This window comes from Platichthys flesus, chromosome 17 (assembly GCF_949316205.1).
Source record: "Platichthys flesus chromosome 17, fPlaFle2.1, whole genome shotgun sequence".
NCBI classification, from domain to species: domain Eukaryota; kingdom Metazoa; phylum Chordata; class Actinopteri; order Pleuronectiformes; family Pleuronectidae; genus Platichthys; species Platichthys flesus.
This window is the reverse complement of record NC_084961.1, coordinates 9794291-9819015: the sequence shown is the minus strand read 5'-3', so window position 1 is coordinate 9819015 and position 24725 is coordinate 9794291. Positions and strand designations below refer to the sequence as shown.

The 24725-nt window shown below is 42.9% G+C and overlaps 1 protein-coding gene across 2 annotated transcripts in view; it reads right to left on the bottom strand.

Moving 5' to 3' along the window:
* Positions 1 to 24556, bottom strand: part of clasp2 (cytoplasmic linker associated protein 2) — a 50068-nt gene extending 25512 nt beyond the window's left edge. For both annotated transcript variants that reach the window (XM_062409372.1, XM_062409373.1), the window contains exons 1-8: positions 23667 to 24556; positions 18829 to 18907; positions 15420 to 15523; positions 14780 to 14871; positions 13588 to 13663; positions 12711 to 12808; positions 9104 to 9174; positions 925 to 1065 (exon numbers count right to left, since the gene is read on the bottom strand). In XM_062409372.1, the coding sequence (XP_062265356.1) occupies positions 925 to 1065; positions 9104 to 9174; positions 12711 to 12808; positions 13588 to 13663; positions 14780 to 14871; positions 15420 to 15523; positions 18829 to 18907; positions 23667 to 23864 (859 nt within the window). In that variant the 5' untranslated portion in view covers positions 23865 to 24556. The remainder of the gene's footprint in view (positions 1 to 924; positions 1066 to 9103; positions 9175 to 12710; positions 12809 to 13587; positions 13664 to 14779; positions 14872 to 15419; positions 15524 to 18828; positions 18908 to 23666) is intronic.
* Between the last annotated feature and the right edge of the window lie 169 nt (positions 24557 to 24725).

Genomic DNA, 24725 nt, shown 5'->3' with positions numbered 1-24725 from the left:
TTTAGTAGGACAGTAAAAGGTTAGGAGGGCAGTTTCTGTCTATCTTTAGAAGTGTTGTGTCACGAAAGATTGAGTCTGAGTCAAGACAAGAGTCTAAATAAAAGTGAATAAAGAGGAGTCATATTCCTGTCTGAGTCGAGTCCCTATTACCAGAGTCGTGAAGGTTGAATTTGATTTAAAATCTGTAAAAGCAAGGTCAACTACTCAGGGGCGTATCTTACTGTTAATGATGGTATGAGCATGAATCCATATGTAGGGTTGTGGATTCACAGGCTTGTCTGACCTTGCAAGAAATGAATAATGTGACATCATTAACATGGCTTTGGTATATCACTCCAAAATACAGATTGGAGCCCTTCCAAGTCTGAACGCAGTCGATGCTCGAGTCAACGTCTGGTTCACCATGAATCTAATCCAAGTCGAGTCAGACTCAAGTCCTACATCGCTGATTTAGGGGTTAATCATACCAAATGTACATGGAAATAAATAAAAGACATCCAGGTTCGAGGTCAGTTCACATCCCTACATTCGTCAGCAGACACTTGATGTTGTGACTATCTGTCACCACCTCTGGTTAGTTTGAGTGGATTTCTGTATTTAGCCATCACCAGATGAAACACCCGCGGAGACAAAGCAAAGTGAAGTGACGCATAAATCCAGAAACACTGTCATATAATTAGGGGATTGTGTAGGAGGACGGTTTTTAGACGGTTAACATAGAATTTATATTAATATCCACAAAGTCAGCTTCAAAATCATAGAAGTGACGTTTTTATGATATCACACATATTATCTCTGACATGTTGAGCACATGATTACACTTTGTAATCATAACAGCACTGATCATTGCATTGCCTCCTGATTCGGATGCACTGTTGCGCATCTGAATTCACTGTAGTTGCCAATGTGCTTTAACTTAGGTACCTAGCTTGCCACCAGTAGCACTGGGTCTGCGTGCAGCCGAGGACTCTGCAGGCTTCTTTGGAACTTTGGGTACCTTGAATGCAGCCTGGGCTGAGGAAGAATGATTCCCGTCCACACTGTCATCATCGTCAAAATTACGATCTAGAGAGGGGAGAGAAAGGATAGAGCGTTACCACTTATGTGTTAAGTCTTTGTAATTGTTTCTGAGACAATCATCTTATATAAATTGCACATTTCTTAAAAAACAGTGGATACCCTGAACAGTGGAACAATCATTTGAATTCATTCATAACCTGCATTGATAATGATAAATTAGCACAAACAGGATAACAACTGAAGACTCATTGACAAAAAAGACAATATTCCATTCTCACTAAAACAAATTGCTGACACCAACCCTCTAAATATGTTAACTAAGAATGCATGAATTATTTACGCCCTTGGTCTGAAGCATTTCCCAGTAGCTTGGATTTGAGTTGCTCCTTTTATGCTGAGCATAAAGAGGTCGAGTCTGTTCATAGACAACGATCAGTAGAACAAAAAGTAAAGATGAGTCGCAAAGCGTGGAGGAGGCTGTAGTCTACAGAGAGCTTGGTCAGGAATCGCTAAATCAATACTCATTACACACACACTGCAAGAAGGCAGAAAAAAGAAACACACAAACACACACGTACGTACAACCCTTTAAAGAGCCTGAAGAAACCATCTAATGACCAAAATGTCAACCCATGCAAACTGTGATTGACAGAACTCTCCGGAGCCCACATGCTAGCAGAGAGATAGCTAACAAGGAAGCTAGCAGGGAAACTTGAGACACGCTTGCAACAAAGGTGCAGCATTTTGAGTGTGCCAGCGACAGACATACACACACAACTGTGGAGATGAAACTGTTGGCAAAGGAATGCAGTAGCGCTCCAGTCGCTCTGACAACCAGTCGTGGAGAAATGCGCCACAGCCACCACCCAACACCTTGACTCATACATCAAGATACCTAGACACACAAGCAACATGCAATACCAGTGACATACGTGTGTGTGAGTCACTTGCACGCAAAAGATATGCAGCATCTAGTGGAAGTTAAGAAACCGACATAAAGGTCCTCAATCAGCAACACACCCACACACGCACAAACACCCAGCTCCATCCCTGCACTCACAGTCACAGATCCGCTGGCAGATCAGTCGCCTCATGCTTCTGGGAGGGCGTGGTATTGGTGTCCCCCCTCTTCTGCAAGCCGTACCCCAAGACACATACACACAGCTCACACACACTTCATGTTGTAGCTAAAGCTGCAAACACACACACACACACACACACTGCACGTCGCTGTCTGAAAATCCCTCCACCCATATAAGTGCCGGCATTTTCTATCACTCCTCTCTAGCCATCCACTACCCTCCCCTCTCTCTCTCTCTCACTCTCTCCCAGCATCTCTCCTCCTTTCCTCAGCAGCCTTGCAGCCAATCGTACGAGAGGTGACATCATGGTGTTGCAGCCAGTGCGGAGGCAGGAATACGAATGTGTGTGTGATGGGAGAGAAAGGGAGAGACACACACACACACACACACACACACACACACACACACACACAGAGACGCCCCAGGAATATTAACAGGGTTTCTTCTGTGTCCCAGCCAGACCAGCAAACTGAAAGTCATTACCATGGACAACACACACTCTCCTCAACTCTCTTACTCTCATGCTTCAACAACCTCTTAATACAATTTTTATGCTGCCTCATCTACATGAGAGACAAGAAGCACTTTTTTTTTATTTCGTCCTCTTCACATCCACAGAACAAAGGGTGGTGGAGATAAAAACTAAGGGAGGGTGATGATTGGGAGGGTGAAGGGGAGGAAATGACCACACCCCTCCATCTATGGCCATGACCCTCCCACTCACACCCCCCCACGCACATACAGTGGAGTTATACAGTGACATGTTCCTCATTGTTTTGACTCTGTAGTCCAGGACACTGGATTTGAAATGAAACAATAACAAGAAGGTTGAATTCCAAACTTCCTGCTTTAATTTGAAAGTGTTTGTATGCACATGGGCGGAGCAGTAAAAAAATAAAGAAATGTAATAGAACCATGTCATTTATCATGACATTAAGCAAATATTATTAACCAAAATATAAAAATATAAACACAAACGCACATCTTTTCTGCAAAGCTTATTCTGTGCATTAATGGCAACTGAAAAATATCGGAAAATATAAACACAGATGCTGTAATGTCTGTGAAACGTTGACCGATTCTTTTCAGCTGACTAGTATATGGAGCCAAATAAATAAACAAACTGTGTTGCACATTATATACAAGAACAGACACAGTTTGTGGATCCCTTTATGTGATCTGATGTTTTACAGATCTTTCAATCAGATTATTGTTAAATACTTTTCCCCCAATGAGCATTTTGAGCAAACAGGTTCTTCATGATTGTTAATGGTCAGCATCAGGGGTCACCGTTCAAGGGACAAAACACAAAAGAGATAAAAGACCTTATGCATACAAATATTGTATTAATAGACAAGGTCTTACATTAAATATATATGATGAATGCAGAAGAAAAGAAGATAGAAATACAGTGCTTGTTCAATTCAAAGTCAGGGACACCAATAAAACAGTATAAAATACCTGTTAGCTGATTTTAATGGTGTTCTATCAAAACCCAGGGGACCATTAGAAATTATCAGTCATGCATCAACTGTCTTAGCGTTGATTTGCATCATCGTTAGCATGTTTTGCATTTCCTGCTTTTGTCTAGTCAGACCCCATGGGAGAAAATGTCTCAGGGTGGAGGGCAGAGCGAGAGAGAGAGAGAGAGAGAGAGAGGGGGGGGGGGTGGGCAGGCTGCATACATGCTGTTACCATGGCAACTAGTGCAGACCAGCTTCTCAGATGAGCAGAGCAAACAGAAGAAGAAAAAGATGTTCAGTGTGCCCGCGAACACACACTCATATCTCCAATTTAGTTTAATAAACACATTTACTGTGTCTTCACTGACTTCATGCTGGTTTATTAAATTAGGATGGATTCTGGCGTGCTGGGGAGGAGAGGAAGGGCATTGAGGCATTAGTGTTGCCATGGAAATATCACACTCCCCAGAAAACTATGGCACAACGTGCAGATAAAGCATCTACACAAACACAGGCAAAAAAAAAAGCCCAGACACCAATGCATACTATTTTTCAGTTGTGACCACATGGTGGCAGCACTGGCTCTGCAACAGACAAATGGCTTCATCTCGAGGGCCACTGCATCAGATAAATAAAGGCCTTTCTGTACAGCAGCTACAGGTCAGCTTGAATACAGAGCCACAAATAAATCTGAGCTAACTGCTTTGCTGGAGAAAGGCCACTTGGTGGTACTGTTAGTACTTGCTGATAGTTTCCCAGAGCAATTGCACTCATTTTATTGACTCTGTTTAAACCAAACCTCAGTGACAGTAAAGAGTCAGAGTTTCTGCTGAGACGATCAGACGCAGCAGTGCAGCAGACATCATAATCATCATCATCATAAAGTATTACAGCTGAAAGTCTCCACATGCCACTAAGAGCAGACCCAGGCATCTTAACGACACACAGGAACCTGTGTTTGTGCTGATCTGCTTTAAGCTGGGGCACAGACTGTGTCACATAGACCATCTCAGGATCATGTGACAGTGTGCATAAGATGACAGACAGAAAACATTTTTTATATTTCACAGCACTTGTTTGAGAAAGGGTTGGCAAGGAGAACGTGAGATGTACTGCTCCAGCTCCAATGTAAACTAGAAGAGAGGTAGGTGTGTGTGGGCATTAAGAACAAAAAGTATTACAACCATCTCTTCAGAGAATTGTGATTGTCAGATATTGTTGAAGCAAAGACTAATATTTAAAAATCTATCAACAAAACAAAATGAGGAACACACTGTTTAACCACAGTTTAGTATAGAAGTAAATATAATTTGACGAAGCAAGAGTAAAAAACACATACACACGCAAAGATACACACACACATATAGAGGTATGATTTGAGTCCTAATTCCAAATCCAGGAGAGGGATAAACCATAATTTTGAGAGGAAAGCTTCGCCATGGCAACCAGCCTAGCCTGGAAATGGGGTCATGGTTTCCTTTGCAGCGCCAAGGATGCACTGAAGCAGAATGAGGATGTCTGCGAAAGACAGTGTGTGTGTGGTTGTGTATGTATGTCTGTGTGTGTCTGTGTGTGCACGTCAGTCCCTGTTTACACTTAGGTTCAATGCAAGTAATGAAAGCTACGGTTGATGGTGCAGAATATCTCAGGGTTTCCTCTGTGTGTATTTGTGTATCTATGTGTGTGTGTTTGCATTCGGAAAGGCTCCTTTTCAGACAAGACAAAATAACACTAAGTGAGTTTAGCACGGCGCCAGTGGCACAGACATGCTTTTCTTTCTAGAAACATGCTTTGTAGACTTTTACAAACATACACCTGAGAATGCATCAGTTCAATCAGTGTTATGGATGGAAGTTGATTTGTATTAGGGTAAATGGGACATTTTGACAGTTGAGAAATCAGCCATCTGTATCAAGTCTGCCTCACAGGTCAGTTGTTTTCAGGATTGTCCGGAAGATCAGGATAACAAATTTAAAATGGTTTTCATCTATATATCTTAACACGTCCAGTTGAAATCGTGTGCGTTAATGTTGAAACTAGACGGAGTCAGATTGAGAGCAAAAAATGATCTGTTCAATGTGCCGTCTCCATTAAATAAAAGAACACAATTTATTTTTACAATATATAATTAAAGCCAAAACCCTAAAAGATTTAAATGTGGCTGTAAAACATTTAAGTTACATTGAGAAAGTAAACTTTCTTTCTTGCGCTTGTAGCATTTTTCCTTTTTATTTAATCAGCTTATTATTCAAAATCAGCAAAGCATAAGATAAGATTACTGGAGGTTTTATAGGTGCATATATAATGTTACAGCTGGTGATTTCTTTATTACCGACAAATACTTGACTTTAACTGCTGACATATAGTGGTAACTTGAAATTCCATCTGAAAATAGGCAAAATGCTTGGAAATAAAAACGAAGCAACTATAACCAGATGACAAGCTCAAACTTGATCTGCTCTGGTCCGGGTAAAATGCCATATTTAGTAACAATAAACAGTTATAGATGATATTTTGACGCAGCCAGAAAGAGGAGACACAAAATTCTCTCCGCCAAGTCGGTTATGTTTCATCTAAATTTCAACGTTTTTCATCTCTCATCGAGGTAGATATTTTTGTCTCAGATGGGCCAAAACCAAAACCATAGTCTAAGAATGATTATTAGTTCCTGATTGCCAAAAATCAATCGCACGTTTACACACGAACACACAGATGTTTATCTTGGAGTGAGAGATAGCGATAGGACGGCTGTCAGCAAAGAACAACACACTTGATGTTAATACAACAGAAAGTTGAAAAATGTACATGAATGCCACTTGGCCTCTGTGACCAAGGTGCATACTGAACAATTAAAGCTTGACAGATACTCTGAGTTCAGGTCAGTCCTCAGGCTACAATCTCTCTAAAACATCTCCAGTCTCACATTTAAATGAATTTGAGGAAAAATGAAAGAAAACACAACAATGAACCACTAGGACATATGGATTTTGTATATCTACACACATCACACACACATGCAGTTTAACAAAATGGAGACATTTTCATTATAGGGAACCCAACTTTTCTCCTTTACACATCAAATATGTAGCCTGCATTTGAGCCAGAGCACTCTGGGTGAAAGTGCTTGGAGTCTAAGCTGATTTTGATTTAATACCATATGTTGACAAGCCTTTGTCTGGGTGCCAGCATCCACAGCCAGATGAGATTAGACACAGACTCACACAAACACACACACAGACACACTTACCATCATCCCCAACTGCCATGGTTACAGTGTGTTATTACTAGAAAAACTGCCTGTTGTTTCGGTATTCGCTCCTCGCCCTCTGTTCTCCTTTGTCTTCTCCTCTATCTTTCCCCCCTCTCTTGTTTGTTCAATCTCTCTCTGTCTCTGTCATTATGAATTGGGGAGAGGCAGTGATAGGCACAGCGCTGTGACTCGGCTACTGCCAGAGATCTCTTTCAGCTTCCTCCCTCAATCCTTTACCCTCCCTCCCTCCTCTTCTTGCAGCAACAGCTGCCACAAACCCTGTAGAGCAAAAGCTGGACCCAAAGAGATGTGGGGCAAGGGCATGTAGAGAACAAAAATGTGTGTGCGCGTGTGCATGCATGTGTCCTCACTGTTCTGTCTTTAGAAGTTCAATTATTGAAAGCTTACCAAGGTTTTGGTCACAAGTATTCATTTCAGTCTGCATCTGACATTCCACTAACCCCTTGTATTAGTTTTCTTGGCCAGTTTTACTCATTGATAACAGGGATATGCATGATGGAGACAGGAGCAGGTTAGATAAACGAACAGACTCCAATATTACCTTTCGTTCAACTACAAGATTCTATTTATCTTCGTACATGACTGAAGGCAAATTCAGGTAAGTATTTTAACAGCGGTGCCACAAACACAGGAAGCTGTCACGTATTTATTCAATATGTATCATTGAAGAGATTATAGTACTGGTTAAATAATAATTTTATTATACAGTATTTGAATATGTCCAGGATGTCATTGTACCCAGCCTCTAGCCCAATGTCAGCTGGGATTGGCTCCAGCTCTACTCATGACCCCTAAGTGTCAGCAGTACAGATGATGGATAGACAACTAATTGACTAAACAACCTACAGACGATCTAATGTTCAATTCATTTTGTCGTCCCTGGTAAATAGCAAATCGTTTCTACAAGAGAAAGAAGCTAAAACTTTAGGTGGTAGCTAAGGGCAAGCAGGAGGCTTGCAGATGAAGTTCACCCTGGTATGTTTACTCACGTTTGGATATGTGCTCAATGTGTATGGTCAGATGGCCAGAGTTTAAAGAGTAGATCCAGATACTCTCAGTATCAGTGTCACTCCATTAGTATTAGCCTGTTATGCAGTTTGTTAACCGCTTGCTTGATTTCAGGCAAGCAGAGAGAGTCCGCAACCATCCCAGTCAGTTTTTTTAAAACTTTTCACTGGGCTGTTTTAATGTTTACTCTTGGTGTCTTTATGCTACAAGTAAAGATAGTCAAAAAGTATTGTTTGATCTAAAATAATCACAGATTTCTTCCTAGGCACATGACAAGACCTCTTGGGAGTGTATCAAAATAGAAACATAAGAAAGGAGTACTCACATTATTTTTCTAAATAAGAATTACACAATCACTTACAGAATCATGCAGCCAAAACACAGCTTTCCTCTCAACCACAGTGAGGCAGGAGTTAAAAGTAACACTCCCTCTACCCCTGTCCTACCACCAGAGATACCATCATGGCAACAGAAACCACCACAAGCCCTGAACTCCTCCTCGATGTCTCTGCCCATGTTTCTTTCTATCCAAGCAAACAAGCTGCAACAGCCGACCATGTTACCAACTGTCGCTGTTAGACCCACTGACAGCCCAGCCTAAAGGTACAAACAGCCATGACAGGCCCTGCTACACGCCAAGAACCAAGACCTTACTGACACCACAGAGCACAAAACTCAGCTTAAAGCCATAGTTGAACAATATTATCTTTGTAAACAAACTGTTGTATTTTCAATCTCAAATTACAGTACCGCACAACCACTAATAGAGGTGGAGAAACATTTTGATTCTTGTTCACTTTACACTTTAACAATAAACACCCTAACTTTGACACAAAAAGAGCTAATGTAATGTAATCTATTCCTTCTATGGAACCAACGTTTATGATCTTAAAATCTAAAACGAAACCTTGCTGTAGGGAGTGTAATCGCTGCACAATTCCAACTTTCAGTGAGCCTAAGGCTCCTAAAGATCCATAGTCTAATCTAAAGCTAAAACCAAACAATTATCACCAGCAGCCTTCTGCTCAGGTCTGGCTCGCCCGGGCAACCCCACAGCATCACACACAGATTAAAGCATTAATCCTGTTAGCTGCTCTTACTGATGCTAATGGAAACAAACATACACAATTACGAGACACGCACCAGCGCTCACCAACACACATGCACGTATGTGCACACACGTACACAACCAGGCTCTCCTCTCAAACCAAAACATGACTGGATTTGGTGGTGAATAATAAATGAGAAAGGACACTGACCGTGACTGGGGCTGAGAGCCATGTTGCCTGAATTCAAGGCTTCATCAAAACGAGTGAATATCGTCTGTAACCTGCAGAGAGAAGAGAAGAAGAGGAAAGGTTATAACCACACACAACACACACGCAAATTTAAAATCACTAAAATACAAATCTATAAGAATTAGATGCACCAAATTAGATTGAATATGGAAAACAAAAGTCAATGATCTTCACTTTACACTTGCAGGTGGATACACACCCCAGCCCAGAGCTCAGTGAAGGTGTGGTGAATCCCAGGTGAACGTATTAACAGCAGCAACAACATGTGGAGAGCCTGCCTGTCTGCCTTTTGGTGGGTGTGTCTATTATGCCAGCCATACTCATGAAGCTGCAGCAGAAACATGACAAGAGTCTTTCTGACAACCTCCTCAGCATCAAACACACACAAACACAACCCATAATCTGCTCTTGTATTAAATTTCAAGAGCAATAATAACACAGAACAATAATGTCTCATAATTTAAGGACAAATCAAGATCAAAATAAATGCACAAATAAAAAGCCTCCATCGTTCCGAGCGATGTTGATACACATTGACATAAACACAATAGACACAATGACCTACATTGTCCAGTGACATGCCCTAATGTGTCCTTCCCATAACGCTTTCCATGGATGTGAGCACATAAGAATAAAGGAATACACACCTTCCTCTCTCTGTTTCTCTCCCTGTCTGTTGGTGTCACGGTGCAGGTCCACAAACACCCGACAGCTCAGAAGCTCCTGATAACTGACGATCTGTGTTGCAACGGGCTGCTCAGCCGTGCTGCGTTTTCAAGTTGCTCCCTTCCATTCATTAGCATTTTTAATTCACGGATTTGCTTCAGAAGAGACCAAGCCTACAGCCTTCTGCACTCCTTAGCCTCAGCATTTCCCAGTGGGTTGATTAATAGGTTGCTGCGCAACGTTGCATTAGCTCCCATGCTAGTGACACACTCTGATCCTCGGCTCCCCTCAGCTCTTTGTATCCAACATGGTGCAGTGGCTCTGAGAGGTAGTGAGGGAGAGGGGAGGGGGAGAGAGGCTGTGTGTGTGTGAGAGAGAGAGTGGCAACAGCGATGGACCAAAGCATGCTATGGGCATGCGACAAAGCACCACCTACTGTCTCACATACGAACTGTGCTGAGCTCACACACCTACTGAGAAATCTCCACAGTGACGCAAAGAGTTCAATCTCAGGCAGGGTCTTTGCGTGCATGTGTGTGAGAAAGACAAGTGGGCCAGTTTGTGTGACAGTCAGCAAAGAGATTCAGTTACCCTTTACATAACCTCCCTCTCATAGCCAGACGCACACATACACACTCGTCAGAGGGGGGGAGGGGCTGTACAGCCAGTGGCAGACAGAACGCAAGGCTGCTCCTCCCCCCCTCTTCCTCTCGCCTTCTCACCTCACTTGTCCATGTCCTCTTATTCCTCTTTCTTTTTTAATCCTAATTCTCTTTTCTGAATTCAAGGATCCCCCTCTTGATACTGCTGCACCTTTTACACCGAGCTCTGAAGCTGGGTTTGATATCCATGGACTGGGACTGAAGAATGGTCGCAGACAAATCAGGTAGCTCAGTTGCCTTTCTGACAATAAATGTGTTTAACAACAGGTGAACTGAATGTTGATTAAACCTGCATTTGAACTGCTGACAGGCGACTGTTGTTAAGCTTAAATAACAACACGGCAATAAGACTGTCATCTGTAACAGAAACACAAGCAAAGACATTCCGGTGGAGTTTGACCCCCAGTCAACAGAGGACACCGACCTGGGTCACACAGCCAGGTCACATGATTCACACTGACCCATTGAGGGCGACTGCCAGAGCTGATGTAACCTGTGCCACTGACGGTCGGAAAGGGTGAGTCAGTTTCAATGCAGCTGATTGTGCTGAAAACTGACCAAAAATAATAAACTAAATCTGGTTTTGGTATCTCTAACTGTTGAGTAATAACAGTCATCATTCAGTTGTCACAAGCTCTCCTGACCTGCATGAAAATGTAATACTACTCATTAGTCCCAGCCTGCAGGCCTACTTCCAATATTTTACCTTTCACATAAATAAATAAAAGATAATTTGTGTGATTTAATACTACTGGCTTGGATACTATGTCTGGCTTTTTTTAATTGAAGAGGAGAAGAAGGAAAAGGCTACTTTTAGACATACACTGACCTCTGGATATATTCCTGTGATTTTTCCAGAGGGGCTGTATGTGACAAACTGTGCTAGTAAGCTGCTCTGGACATTTTCCAGAACTTATCCTGCCAGTCCTCCAGTGAAATATCTTCAAAATGTACGAGTGAGCTCATGTGAGAATACAGCAGGAAAATTCAGAGAGAGCGAGTGGATGTGTTCGGGCAATCTCCTGCTGGAAGACAAACGCAAACTCCTGAAAACGTCCAGATCCAATTATCTCAAAATGTTCTGTCTGGCTAGAGAAAGAGAGGGACTATCATTAATAGACTATGATTCAAAATACCCCTTTAAATGTCAATAAAAGTGCAGGTTTCAAAAGTTGCATTCCAGACATGTGAAGGAATGATGCATACAAATCCCAGTCCTTTGTTTTCCAGTGCAGGAAAAGATAAGTCTCTCTCAACTCCATAAACCATAAAGGTAGGAGTTGTCCACCTCTCATTATTCCTCATTACTCATACTTTCCCATCACTCCCCTTCTCTGTCACAACGTCCCTTTCTCTACATTATCGGATGCTAGCGCTACAGATTTGTGATCTTGTCAGGGAGACCTTGGCTTGTCAGGGAGACCTTGGCTGTGGCTCTGCATTCCACTCGCCAACCATATTCTAATGAGAACACACTACAACCTCCACCTCGCCTTCATGGCACTGATCCAATTTCATCAGTGAGTACACTGATAAAACTGGTGTGACATATTTGTGCTTCTCACAATAAAAAAGTTTGCAATGAAAAAGCATTGGTTTCAGATCTAATTCACAGCATTGGTCAGACCTCTACATGTACCTTGAAGAGCACACACACACAAACTGGTCTATATAAATCCTGCATACACAGACAGCATGTTTACACTGGAGACAGACAGGCTTAATATGAACCAACACATGACACACTGTCACGGCCAGCATTCACAGACGCAAGACTCATACTCAGCAGTCAGCGTTTGGCTGCTGGGATCTCACACATGGAAGAAAGAGGGAGAAGAGTGGGGGGGGTCACTGTCCACATAGAATAACCCCTAAACTGGGCACAAGTAACCAGGACGATACCACTCAATGGACCTCTTCAGATGACGTGAACGCACACACACGCTCTCTCCACATTTTCTCCAACCCAAACTGTGTTACTCCACCCAACGCCTTTGTCCCCCCCCCCCCAGCCCTCTGCCCCCTCCCACAGTCAGTCAGCATTGTGCTCCGGATGAAAGTGCCTCTGTGTGTGTGAAGGGCAGAGTGGTGCATGGCGTGGCCTGGGACAGACTCTGTGCCAAGGCCAGATGACCCAATACACAATTTAACTCCTGCTTGATGGAGTACGCACACACACACAAACACAAATGCACAACCACCATCCGCGCTGACACAGACGGAGATGATCAGCAACTCACCGTGCAGCAGGCAGGCCTCTCTTTCCTACGTCTGCCCGGACCTTCTCTCCAACGTGACGATACACATCCACCAATGTTGTAATGGAGGCCTCACGCACCTGCAGACAACATTTTGTTTAAAATTTAAAAGTCTTCTACTTACACAAATACATTTACAGGCCTGCTCAAACACAGCGTGCACAAAGGCATCTATGTCTTGTTAATATGTGTTAGTCAGTAAGATTATTAAGTATTTTCCATAAAAACTCCATAAAGATTACAGTTTCTCCACTGTCTGGGATGAGAGGGATTAGAGACGGCGAATATAAACACATAAAAAAAATAAACCCTTAAGGCCTCGTACCCATCCCCCTAATGGGAGACGTCTGATTTGCTAGTTATGCTGTGGGCACTCATGATTGGGTGGTGGGATGATGTTAACGGCATTCTCCGCAACTGAGGGTGGGCGGGGCCTGTGTCAATGTTGATTGGCTGGGAAGGTGTGTAGGTAGATAATCATTGGGTAGACGATAGGAGCAGATTTCAGCTTTGGGGTGCAACTCAGGTTAAACAAACCTCTCTGTATCCCTCTCTCACTCACACACACTCAGAGCTAGTAGCGTTGTGTGTGTGCTTTATCGGCCGGGTGTTGGTGCTCATGATTCAGCAGTGAAGCTGTGTGGGGGGGACGACAAAGCCCATCTCCCCACTAATAACAGTAATAATCACAGAGCTGCTTTAAAATGCTTGCCACCACTCTCTGGGGGCGATGAGAACTTAACCACAGTATTAGCTACAGACTGGTACACTGAAGCCACAATAGAGTCGCACACATTTACACAATAACACATTTTGATCATCGTCATCATATCCTACTCTGAACGGCTTTGCCTCTTACCTGTGGGTTCTGGTCTCCAGTCAGAGAGCAGAGATGAGGAACTAATTTACTGAGGCTCAGCTGCTGAGCTCCATGCCTGAAACAGAGAGAAACCAGAGGAAAAAGAAAATCACAACATTGCAAGATACAAGAAAGGTTTGATCCCTTTCTACAATCAGGGAGCAGCTTAGCATTTAGCACAGCAGTGTCACTTTCCACAAGGAAAAGATGACAAAAGTCACACTGCGACTCCAAGAGCCCAGATCTGCTGACTGCAGTAACTATAAGGTGAAAAATACAGTCGCCTGGAACCTGCACAGGCTTAAACTGCTGTGGTCCAAGGTGCAGCAAGAGAACAAGCATATGTGCAGTCTTATGTCTATAGGTGTATTTGTTTAATGACACTTTAAGCTTGCAAAATCCATGCTAAGTATGGCAGCAGCGTCTCTACAATCCCAGACAATGTGGGCTTCTACAAGAGCAGAAATCCTCTTATCAACTAATGGGAGGGAATGAGTTCAAGCGGATTCCTTTAGATACGAAGGGAAGACAAAAAAAAGTAGCTAGAGCACAATGAAGTTAAAGGCTGTACATGCAACCTCAAATCAATACACAAACAAATAAGCAGCTGATCATCTGACATGCATGTTGACGTTTTGCATTTTGCGATAAAGTACTGGGAGACATGAAAAAGTTGAGACTGACTTCAATTTTATATCTCGTGCATATAAACCCCTTTCTTTTATTTTCCCAGATAGCCTGAGACCTCCTGTTGCCTTTGGAAAAATATCTCCACGCAGACCATCATATTTTCTTTGGAACGTAGTAGTAAGATACGGACCCATTCCAATGATTTCTTCATGTTGTTGTAGTTCAGGCCAGGAAAAAACCCAGAGCAGATTTTTAAACCTCTCCGAAAGTACCAGATGGCGACATGTATACTTGAAGACTGAAGCGTCACATGACAAAAGTGGTGGTAACTTTTGTTGCACATGTGCCACACATACAGTTAAGAGGATTTATCCTGGAGACGGAGATTGTGTGTTTCTTGAACAAGCACAAGTAGCAGCAAATGGAAAAAGTATATAGGCCTCAGTATGTAGAACAGGAAATTCAATGAGTTGGTTTAAAGCCGCTATGATTAATATATGTGTCGTTTTTTTAGGAGGACTAATGTATGACATTGGGCAATGAAGAGGAGGAAGTTACTCACGTGTTGAGCGTAGCACTGAGACAGAGGCAGACTCCTTCTCGACTGCGGAAGTTTTTATGTTTAAAACCAGGAAGAAGCCTTTCCCAGACGTACTGCAGAGACGAGGACGAGAAGGATTGAGGAGGGAGAGAGAATCAGTAAGAAGGGAGGAGAAGAAGTCCCTGCCTGGCAGCTCATCAGGGGTTTGAGCAGATTATGGAGTACAGAGAGGGTCACAATCTGGGATGTGAGATGTGCAAATGGGGCGTGTGTGTGGGGGGGTAACACACAGTACAATGGTGATGTAGATTGTGATGTTCCTCATATATCCACAAGGGGGAGCTCAAAACACAGAGTAGCTCTGCTGTAGTGAGTATCTATTATTGATGTTGAGGTGGCTTTGATTTATCTGTTATCTCCATTCTGCATTTTAATCGTTCATTTTGAATATACCCACAGTTACATACATTTCATACACTGACTGTCACTCTAAGAACTATTACAATTAATAAGGTACAAAAAAAGGTTATTACTATGTTTATAGAATTATCTTTGTTTTGATGTCAGAAGTTGCTAAGAGTCTTTGACTGGTAAGGATCCTGAGATTTGTATTCAAGTGTGTGGGTGTGTGTCTGTGTGTGGGTGTGTGTCTTTGCCTCACCATAGGCGAGGCGGACTGCTCCATGCAGCGAAGGATAAGAGCTTGGCTGTTATCCCTGACCTGGTCCTTCCCATCACCCAGCCTGTCCACTAGAGATGGTACAACTACAGACAGAATAAGAAAAGGAGAGAGGGAAGACGGAGGGAGGGGGACAAAGAAAGGATGGGATGGTTATGAGAGCCAATACATGAAAAATGCACTTCACTGTACAGTATTTACATCAAGTACAGGACAAATTCAGCCACACAATCTGAATCCTTACCAGATTAAAACAAAAAAAACGTGGACAAAATATAAATCACAGAGATACTCACAGATATACATTTATTTTCCGTACAGTCTGTCAATGTGTTAGGAGAAAATGACAGTAAAAGCTAAAGTTAAACCAACGTGAACACAAAGGCTCCGACAAATGGACCGTGACTAAAATAATGTCAAGATCATCAAATGCTTTCATGTCAGTTACACACAACTGATGCAGCAGTGAGGCAGCTGATGTAACGTAGTAAAGAAGCCACAGTGAGAGCCTCTTAATACTGGCGTCCAAATGAACAATGACTGTTTTGGCAGCTATTTCACATGTTTCAGATGGTTCCTCTCATCCAACATACAATGAGGAGTGGAGGTGCCATCACTTCAAAGTGTGTTTTTGGCTTTAAATCGAAAGTATATGAACAGGTACTTTTCATATTTTTATCAAAACGCCTGCAACTTGTGGGTGCCACAAAAACAAGGGTTGAGAAAGCTATTCACCCGCTTATGACGCACTCAGACGTCTCCTTAGGCCAATGCTAATTTCACTACCACTAGCTCCTCAAACAGTATTATTGTGGATTTGGCTGGGGGGGGAGAGATGCTCGGGCAGCATGAGGAGGGTGTTTGTGCGAACCAGGCATACTGTCCCGCGGGCCGCGGCATGTCCTAAGATCATGAACTGAGCACCATATTCACATATATTCACCCATCAAAAACAAAACAACACTACATTACACTTATACATAGTTTAAATTTATATTATTGGAAATGCGTGTCAAATTAAAACTTGTAATCAAATTACTCTTGGAGGTTATTCCTCTGTGCCATAGACTTGACATGGTCAAGATAAAATGTCAAACCTGTAAGTGACAAGTGGCCATGTGACAGGCTTACATGGTACAGGGCCCCCCCCCCCCCCCCCCCCGCCTAAAATTCGCTCGTAATTCTCACTAAATCTTTTAAGTCATAAACGTACTATTTCGGGACAACCCTAGTAAATATACACAAAAATACATAAATAAAAAATTCAAAAATGAAAACAGTCCAAAACAAATTATCTCAGTAAAATCTAAAAAGTTCTGTGCATAATCGTTTCGTGTTTGGTTTTAGTTTTTGAAGATTAATGTCTAAGCAGAAATCAACGGGCCATGAGTGATGTGGGAAAGTCCGACCCTACTGATAGACTGACAAACATATCATTGGTTTTGGTCTTTTTAAGAGATCTGGTGACGATTCCAAAAAAACAGAAAGTTTCAAGCCTGATCCTTTACCTCACAAAGTCCAGCATTTACAGCATGCAGGGATTTAAATGGCCCAGTCATAGCCAGCCGCATAAGACCCAGTTTAAACGCACAAACTGGTCTCTGTTTGAAAAGCAGATGGAGACACTAAACCTTCTGAGTTACAGGAAAAGTCTCACTTTGACATTCACGTAACACACACACACACAAACACTCCTAGTCTAAGGGGGCTGGGAAGGGGTGTGTTAAAGTGACACTGTGATGTCATCTGCGTCCTGTGTGTCCATACATCATTTTTCCATAACAGCTGGTTGTCTAGGCAACTAGGACAATTCCCTCAAACAAACAAAAAATTCTCACAGGGGGCATTGTTTCACACAACAACGTCATCTTCTGTAGTAAAGATGAACACACACACACACACTCATCTTGTGTCTCATTTTGTTTGACTTTTTCTATTGGACCAATCACATCACATCATCTTATCTTCACACACTACAGTTTTGTGACATTTGTATGAATCCATTTCACTTCACATCTGGCCAAGATGGCAACCAACAATCAAATGCTGTGCACACATGAAAACATATTGTAATGGCAGCAACCCGTTAACCCCCGAGTCAATCCTGTCCATCAATACAGTCACTCTGTTTCAATTATCTCATCTTCCTGCCCTCCTTGTATGTGTGTGTGTGTACATGTGTGGGAGGAGGGCGAGCTGGGAGAAGGAGAGCACAGGAAAGGAGAAATGGAGGGAGGGAGATTCCAGAGCCAGCGGTGGCTCAGAGAGATGTTTTTACCATCAGTCTGAAACACACACTTCCATTACACACACTGATACACACAGTGTGTCTGTGAGTGTGGTGGGAGACTTTGCACAGCGACAGTGTAACAGGTCTGATCGTCCCTGAGCTGTGCTGCAGGGTTGAGTGTGTTTGACAAGCGCTAGTCTGGCTGACAAAGACAGCTGGTGACACCTTGAGTGGGCATACAGTAGGGCTGGCACTGTATACCACCCACCCACCCACCCACACACAGTGTAATCTGATACAACATTCAGCCTATGAGGTCATATGAATGTGAGGTGTGGTTTTGGGGTGTAATAGGGTGAGCTACAGGATGGCAGACAATTCAGAGGCTAAATACAGAGACTAAATGATGCACAATAGAGAGGGGGTGGTGCCGGGGTTTAGAGCAGCACTGCTGGTCTGTCTCAGAGGAACCGCAAAGTGGAAGTCAGAACAAAATGGAAAGGCAGCCTGAGCTATCTATACAACGATACACAAACCATCACGTGTTACGTAGTTTGGAGTGGCCAGTTTCAACAGTAATGAGTTCGATTAAGTTTGTAAAAGATACATATATATATATATATATTCCTGAGATGTTATCAAATGTTACTTTCTGACAGAGGAATATAATTGAATAGATCACACACAGTTTACGTTCAAATGTTATGCCATAAATGTGCATCTTACTGCAATGTTTGAGGAAAATAAAAGTTTCCTACTGGCATGAATCAGGATACATAAATGATTCTACATATGCCAATAATTAAAAAAATGATCATGATCATGCACATCACGTGTCCAGTATCCGTGAACTGTATCACCCTGCAGCATGTCCTCCCTCCTCCTTCCCCCGCTGACATGCACATTAACAACAAACCTCCTCCCTACTCAGAAGTTACTACACGTACAGTGCTTGAAGTTTACTTTGCGTTTGTTTGATTCCCTCTGTAGTTTATAAGACATGTATTTGAACACACAACTACTGCTAGCTGCCGTGCGCTTGAGTAGATCGGTGCGTGTGTGTTAGTACATCGGGTGTGCAGCCTCTTTCTTAAGCTGCTTGCAGACATACAAAGAACTAGTTAACCCTAAGGTAGTTTAGGGTGGGGTAAGATATCTCACCTGTGGACAGGTATCCTTTGAACCGCTCTCCCAAGCGTTCCACGAATGCGCTTACGATGTCTATCCCCATCAAGGTCACCTACAAAACACAGAAAGAGACAGAGCAAAAACATTGAGTGGGTCAGACACAAAACTAATGAGTGGATACTGTTGATTGTTCCGTTCTCTTTATACCATCTGAAGGAAACATGATGAGGTGACTCGACCATGAACTCACTATTTCACGTTTGTTTAAGTGACCTATCACAATCCAATTTGCCGTCTTTCTTTTCCCTCAATATTAAAATCTAGCTTCGGTAATTACAAAGAAATATTGGCTTGTGTGACACAACTTGCAGTTGGAAGGTGGACGGAATTTTATTGTGGAGTGGTAAAGTCTAGTTTTCCACTGTGTTTCTGATTAGGATCACATCCCACACTGCGCTGTGCTCGTGGAATGCTTGTTTTGGCAACGCTGTGGTAGAACTGAACAGTCCAAAAAACCATTAAAACCCAACTCTCCAGACTCCTCTGTCCCACTCAGAGAGGAGTCAGACTGCTGATTTCCACCCATTATCGTCATTGGAAGAGAGCCAGGTGACTATGGGGGGGATAACAGGGACCAAGTCCAAGTAATACGACAGAAAACAAAAATTCACCTGAAGCGGAAACATGAGCTGTAAGTCGATATCAGTACCTTTAACTGACCTAATTTAGGGGGAGCAGGGGATGAAAAACTACAGGAGAAAGAAGAAACAGTACAGGAAGCAAACCGCCCTCAGGCCTCCCCTCCCCCTCCTCTACCCAGCACCCCAACTAGCTTGGCGCCCACAACCATATGGCATCTTCACATGGAGGGAGACAGGGAGGAGGAGAGATGGAAGGGACTGCGCTCGTTATCCCTCTTGGACAAGAGAACCGTGACAAAATGAGGAGTCTCCTTCTAGCTCTACAGACCATCTGCAGTTTAACATCTGGCTGAGGGGTAAGGAGGCCAAATAGGTATCACCCCCAAGTATTAATAACATCAGGCTTGGTGGGGGAAAAAATCAGAGTCTTAAAAGGATAACACTGACAAACTACTGCATCTCTAAATGTAAGTTTCAAAACATAAGGAAGGCTGAGGTATGCTGGGGGAGAGAGAAAAAACACACAGTACAGGCCTGTATGAATGGTTCTTTGTGAAGACTCAGGTGGCTGTGTATGGTGGCTTAGACTGGTAAATTCGCATAACATCTACAGGGTTTACTCAGGATTCTAGAAGGGCTTAAAGTGAGAAAAACATGTTCCAGAGGCTCTGATATCGCACAGCAACATGAGGAGAGAACACAATGTGAAAAGCTGGAGTCTAGTGCTGAAGAAAATTGGACGAGGACAGCAAGTCACAATTATTTTCACAGGGTTCATACACATTTTGACCAATGGATTTTCCTGACTTTTCAATAGCTTTAAACCAAATTTCCATGACCGAACATTTTGTGAAATCTCGGTTTATACACGAAAACGTTACAAAATGTGGTATTTAAACTAACAATGAGAATTCCAAGGCATACAGTATACCTTAAATGACACAAACCAATGTATGCCTGCTTATATTTTGAGCGTATTTCTTTAAAAGCATATGAATTATTTAAAAAGTCAGTGTAAAGGAACGACATGAAACTATGAATATAACAAATTTCCATGGCTTTTCCAAAACTTTTGGGACTTTATTTTTTTCCATGACTTTTCCAGGTTTTTCATGACCATAGGAACCCTGTTTTCACTATGAATAAATGTCATTTTAAAAAATATTTATTTTCAAGATACCACTTCTTCTTGGCCACTCCAAAACAGCAGTTGTGCTGTAATGCCACTGACAAGTTCAGTTTTAGAGGGCTGAAGAATAAGTGTAGCGTTAGCGAGGGCTGGCTAAAATGTCAGCAATTTGGCAATTTGTCATGCTGTAAAACTGTAAAAATGACTTCAGTTTTGAGGGGTGGCACTGGTGTTAGATGCTACAACACAAGCAGAAATAGAAGAAGAAAAACAGCTTCTGTTCTGTCCTTTTGTGGCAACTCTATAGTAGACCAATAATCCATTACTTGATCATCACAAAATTTGTTTAAAAAGATTTAACTCCTGATTTGTTGAGGGTCTTAAGGGGCGAGGGCCTAATGGCTTAAGAGTCTGTGAATGGACGTCTATCCAAGTTCAAATCCAAACTCAAGCTGTGTTGCAAAATGTTACTCACTTTCACCTTTGTGCTCCTGAGGTGGTCGCTAAGCAGATTATTGTTTCACTGAATCCTATGTTACCAAACAATAGATGCACATGTTGCTGTTTCTTGCAGATCCAGAATCCATCAGCCCACTTTATTACCAAATTGGCTGAGTAAATTAAATTCAAAAGATTGTTTTTCCGAGCTCCTCGTTCTAAGAATGCCGCCTGCTGTGAAGAAACAGCAGATAACTGACATTTGACCAAACAGCGATAAACAAATGGAGATTCAATTTTTATCCAATACCACACTGATAACCAAGGATGAATACGACCTAAATGCAAGAGAGATCATTGGCTGACACAACCCAGAACTATAGTCCTAGCTGGTTGTAGCTCACCAGGTCCTGCAGCTGCTTCCCACTAAAAGCTGCAATCAGTTCTCTTTACTGGAAAATCATTTACTATGAAGCACCTGCAGGAAGTGTTGAGCTTGCAAGAACAAAAACAATTGTATTTTTTAAAAAGGGAAATATGAATATATTGATGGTGCAGTGCTTAACATTAACTGCTGTATAGTATCATTACGGCTGCATCGTGATACATCAAGGTTTGCATGCACCATCTAATCCTTAAGTGGGTGAGACACTCATCTTTGTTACAATGAAATCAGTGTCTGGGCAGGAGAACCTCTCAGCTTTATCAATCCTCAATCATTGAAGCCAGTGTCCAGTCATCAAGCCCTGCTGCCTATGAAAGCAGTATGAAATATGGATTCTGATGCCTCTGTGATGTGAAAGCAAGAAGTAAATCTGCTGTTCATGGAGAACAGAAACACCACAACAAGAGTGTAACACCAACTCATTGACAAAACCAAAACAGCAGACCCAGACAGCCAGACGAGGAGTACTGTGTTTCACCCATTCCTAAAAGTGGAAATTGAGTGCGACAGTCTCCTTTTTTTCTCTGTCGTGGGTTCTATTTTCCGCTCACCTAGCCTTACCCTAATGTATCACCCCAGTTCTCCATTCTCCTCTCTAACGCCTCCTTCACTCTGTTCATCCAGACAACTCTGCATCATCTCTCCTCTTGTCCCTCTCTCTGCGCTGACGCAGCATCTTGCGTATAGCTAACCCCTCCTTCTCGCCCGCCAGGGAACCAATCAGCGTCGTTGCAAACCTGCTGCGAGAAGGCCTCTGGGGGTCTCGACTCACTGGCACATCTCTGCCAGAGAGACATCTGATATCAAGTTACTGTATGTGTCATCCACATACAAGAGCAGATCTGAACAAAGGGAAATGTTAGTTTGTACCAGCTGATGAGTAAATGCACAGAGGCTGACATGCAAGTCGTGATGAGCTACCCTTTCACTTTAAAAGGTCTTCTGTCTAGTCTTTTATTTTGAAAGTTTAAGTCCACAATAAACATTGCGAAGGACAATGCTCTCATTAGTGAGTCTCAGTGAGGTATGTGGTGCAGAATCTTGAATTTTTCAGAAATTGAGAAAAAAATCGAAATAGCTGTTTTGTCCAGTATATGCACTGGATGATTTAAGATTTGATTCATCAATCAAGGATGCTGATCCATCTTCACCTACTTCATTGTACTAAATGAAAATCCGTTTTCAAAGTTGAGTTACCTTTTTTATTAGCATATTCTACCACTAGCTGAGAAGTATTGTCAAATCTGTTCTAAAGAATTTGTTCTAATGCAGACTGTACAATTTCCACACACTCCTGCTGAGTTCTGCAAACACGGACACACATGGTTAATCAGCTCAAACAGAGGCTGGGGAGTCAGATTTCAGAGAGCCATGGAAAAAGATTTCAGACTGCTGACTTTCTGGATCAGTGTAATATCTTGAGGAAAATGTCTTATTGCAGCATTTCTGAAATATGGTGCGGACAAGGGTACCACACAGACAGACACACACGAGCAGAGACGCACAAATACGAAACGGAGGATAATGGGCAAGAAAACTAAGACTAGGGGGAGACTGAGCATGTTTGTATGTGTGATGAAAAGAGAGAGAGAGAGACAGTGAGAGAGAGAGAGAGGATGGAGAGAAAGCATAGGTCATAACAATGAGTCGTGTAACCCCTCCCCCATCCTGTCTTCCAGTAGTCTAAAGTCCTGACAATGGGTCTCCTTAGTACTGACACACACACACCCACCTACATACACTCACACACCCACGTACACTCTAACTGACAGACACACACACACCACAAAAACCCCAACAAACCATAGGAATGACCTTTTCTGTCACTAAGATTCAATTTGAAAGATGTCTTAATGTAATGTAATGTCTGCTTCTTATTATACAGGAAAAGACTACAAGATTTCCAAGATTTAACTAAAGCATTTTGTAGGTTTGGTGAGAAGATTCTTTGATTTCTTCTTACTTGGTGTGATGAAAGTGGCCACCAGTTTAAATAGCCGTGTTTAATGGGAGAGCAGACCGCTAAGTAAACCACAGCTCGTTTAACACACATCATTTGGACTTAGGTTCAAGTCATTGAAACCAAAATAGGAAAGTAACACGTCCATCAGACCCCATCTTCCCGATCAGTGGGTACACTTGAGGAGAATGATTCATGACCAAGCCGAGGGGATGAGAGTGTAGGACCCCAACAGGACGACGGGCATAGACCTCTCACCTTGAAATTGCTGGAGTTCACCCATCCCGCCAGCTCGTCAATGGTCTTATCCAACCGGGATTTGTCCTGCTCCACGTCCGAGGAGCGCTGCGGGTCGCTCAGGTAATCGATGAGGTCCTGACCGACCTGCAACCTGCGGGTGACGTCTTTCTGCAGTACCTGCTGGTAATAGTACTCCATGTTGTCATGATCCTCCATTGGGCACTCGGGGCCGAGGGGGCCAGCCACTGGATCCGGGCCCGCAGACAGGAGACAGTGGTCGGTGGGTCGGGTTGTGAAGGACCGAACAATGAGTGGAGTTTAAGTGCCTCGGATGAGCAGAGGTGATGAGCGGGGAGGTCAGCAATGTGAAGCCTCTTGTAAAAAAAACTGATTCGTTTAACACCAACCAAAACAAAAGCTAAACTTTGTAGGACTCATACCTAGCGCGATGCCTCCTTAGCAAAACAATGTTAGCTTTCACGGATAGCTTCAAACTTCCACAAAGTTCAGAAAAGCGGTAAATGTGAAGGAAACCGGCAGCTCCCCTCAATATGTCCGCATCAAAACAAGCTAGCAGCGATGGTTGGCTATCTGTGATGCTAACAAAAATAGCAACTTGCTAGTTAGCACAGCGCCCCAAACAAGGGCAGACCGCCTCTCATCAGCTAGCTCCGCCGGCTAACGGTAGATATCCACAGGCCTGGCGCCGGGCTCCTCTCCGCCCCTCTATTCCATAACCACGGGCTGGTAAAGTCTGCCGAGCCGCAGCTGTCGACTCCTTCAGCGGTAAACTCGCACAAACACTTTTACGATAAGAACGGAGCTCCAGTCCTGTGGTGACTGGTTTCTCCTTAATCCAGTAGTAATGAGGGCAGAAGGCGGTGAGCGGTGCGCGCTGCCGGGGACTGCGGTTCACCAGGGAGCGCAGCCGATCACCGATCAGTCCAATGGGTCTTCGGGCTCCGCACAGACAGCCAGAGCGATGCCTGATGTAAAATATCAATTTGATATCTGCAAAGGGGAGCCCAGTGGCACCTCCAGTGGCACACGATTTTTAATTAATATTTTTGACGTTAT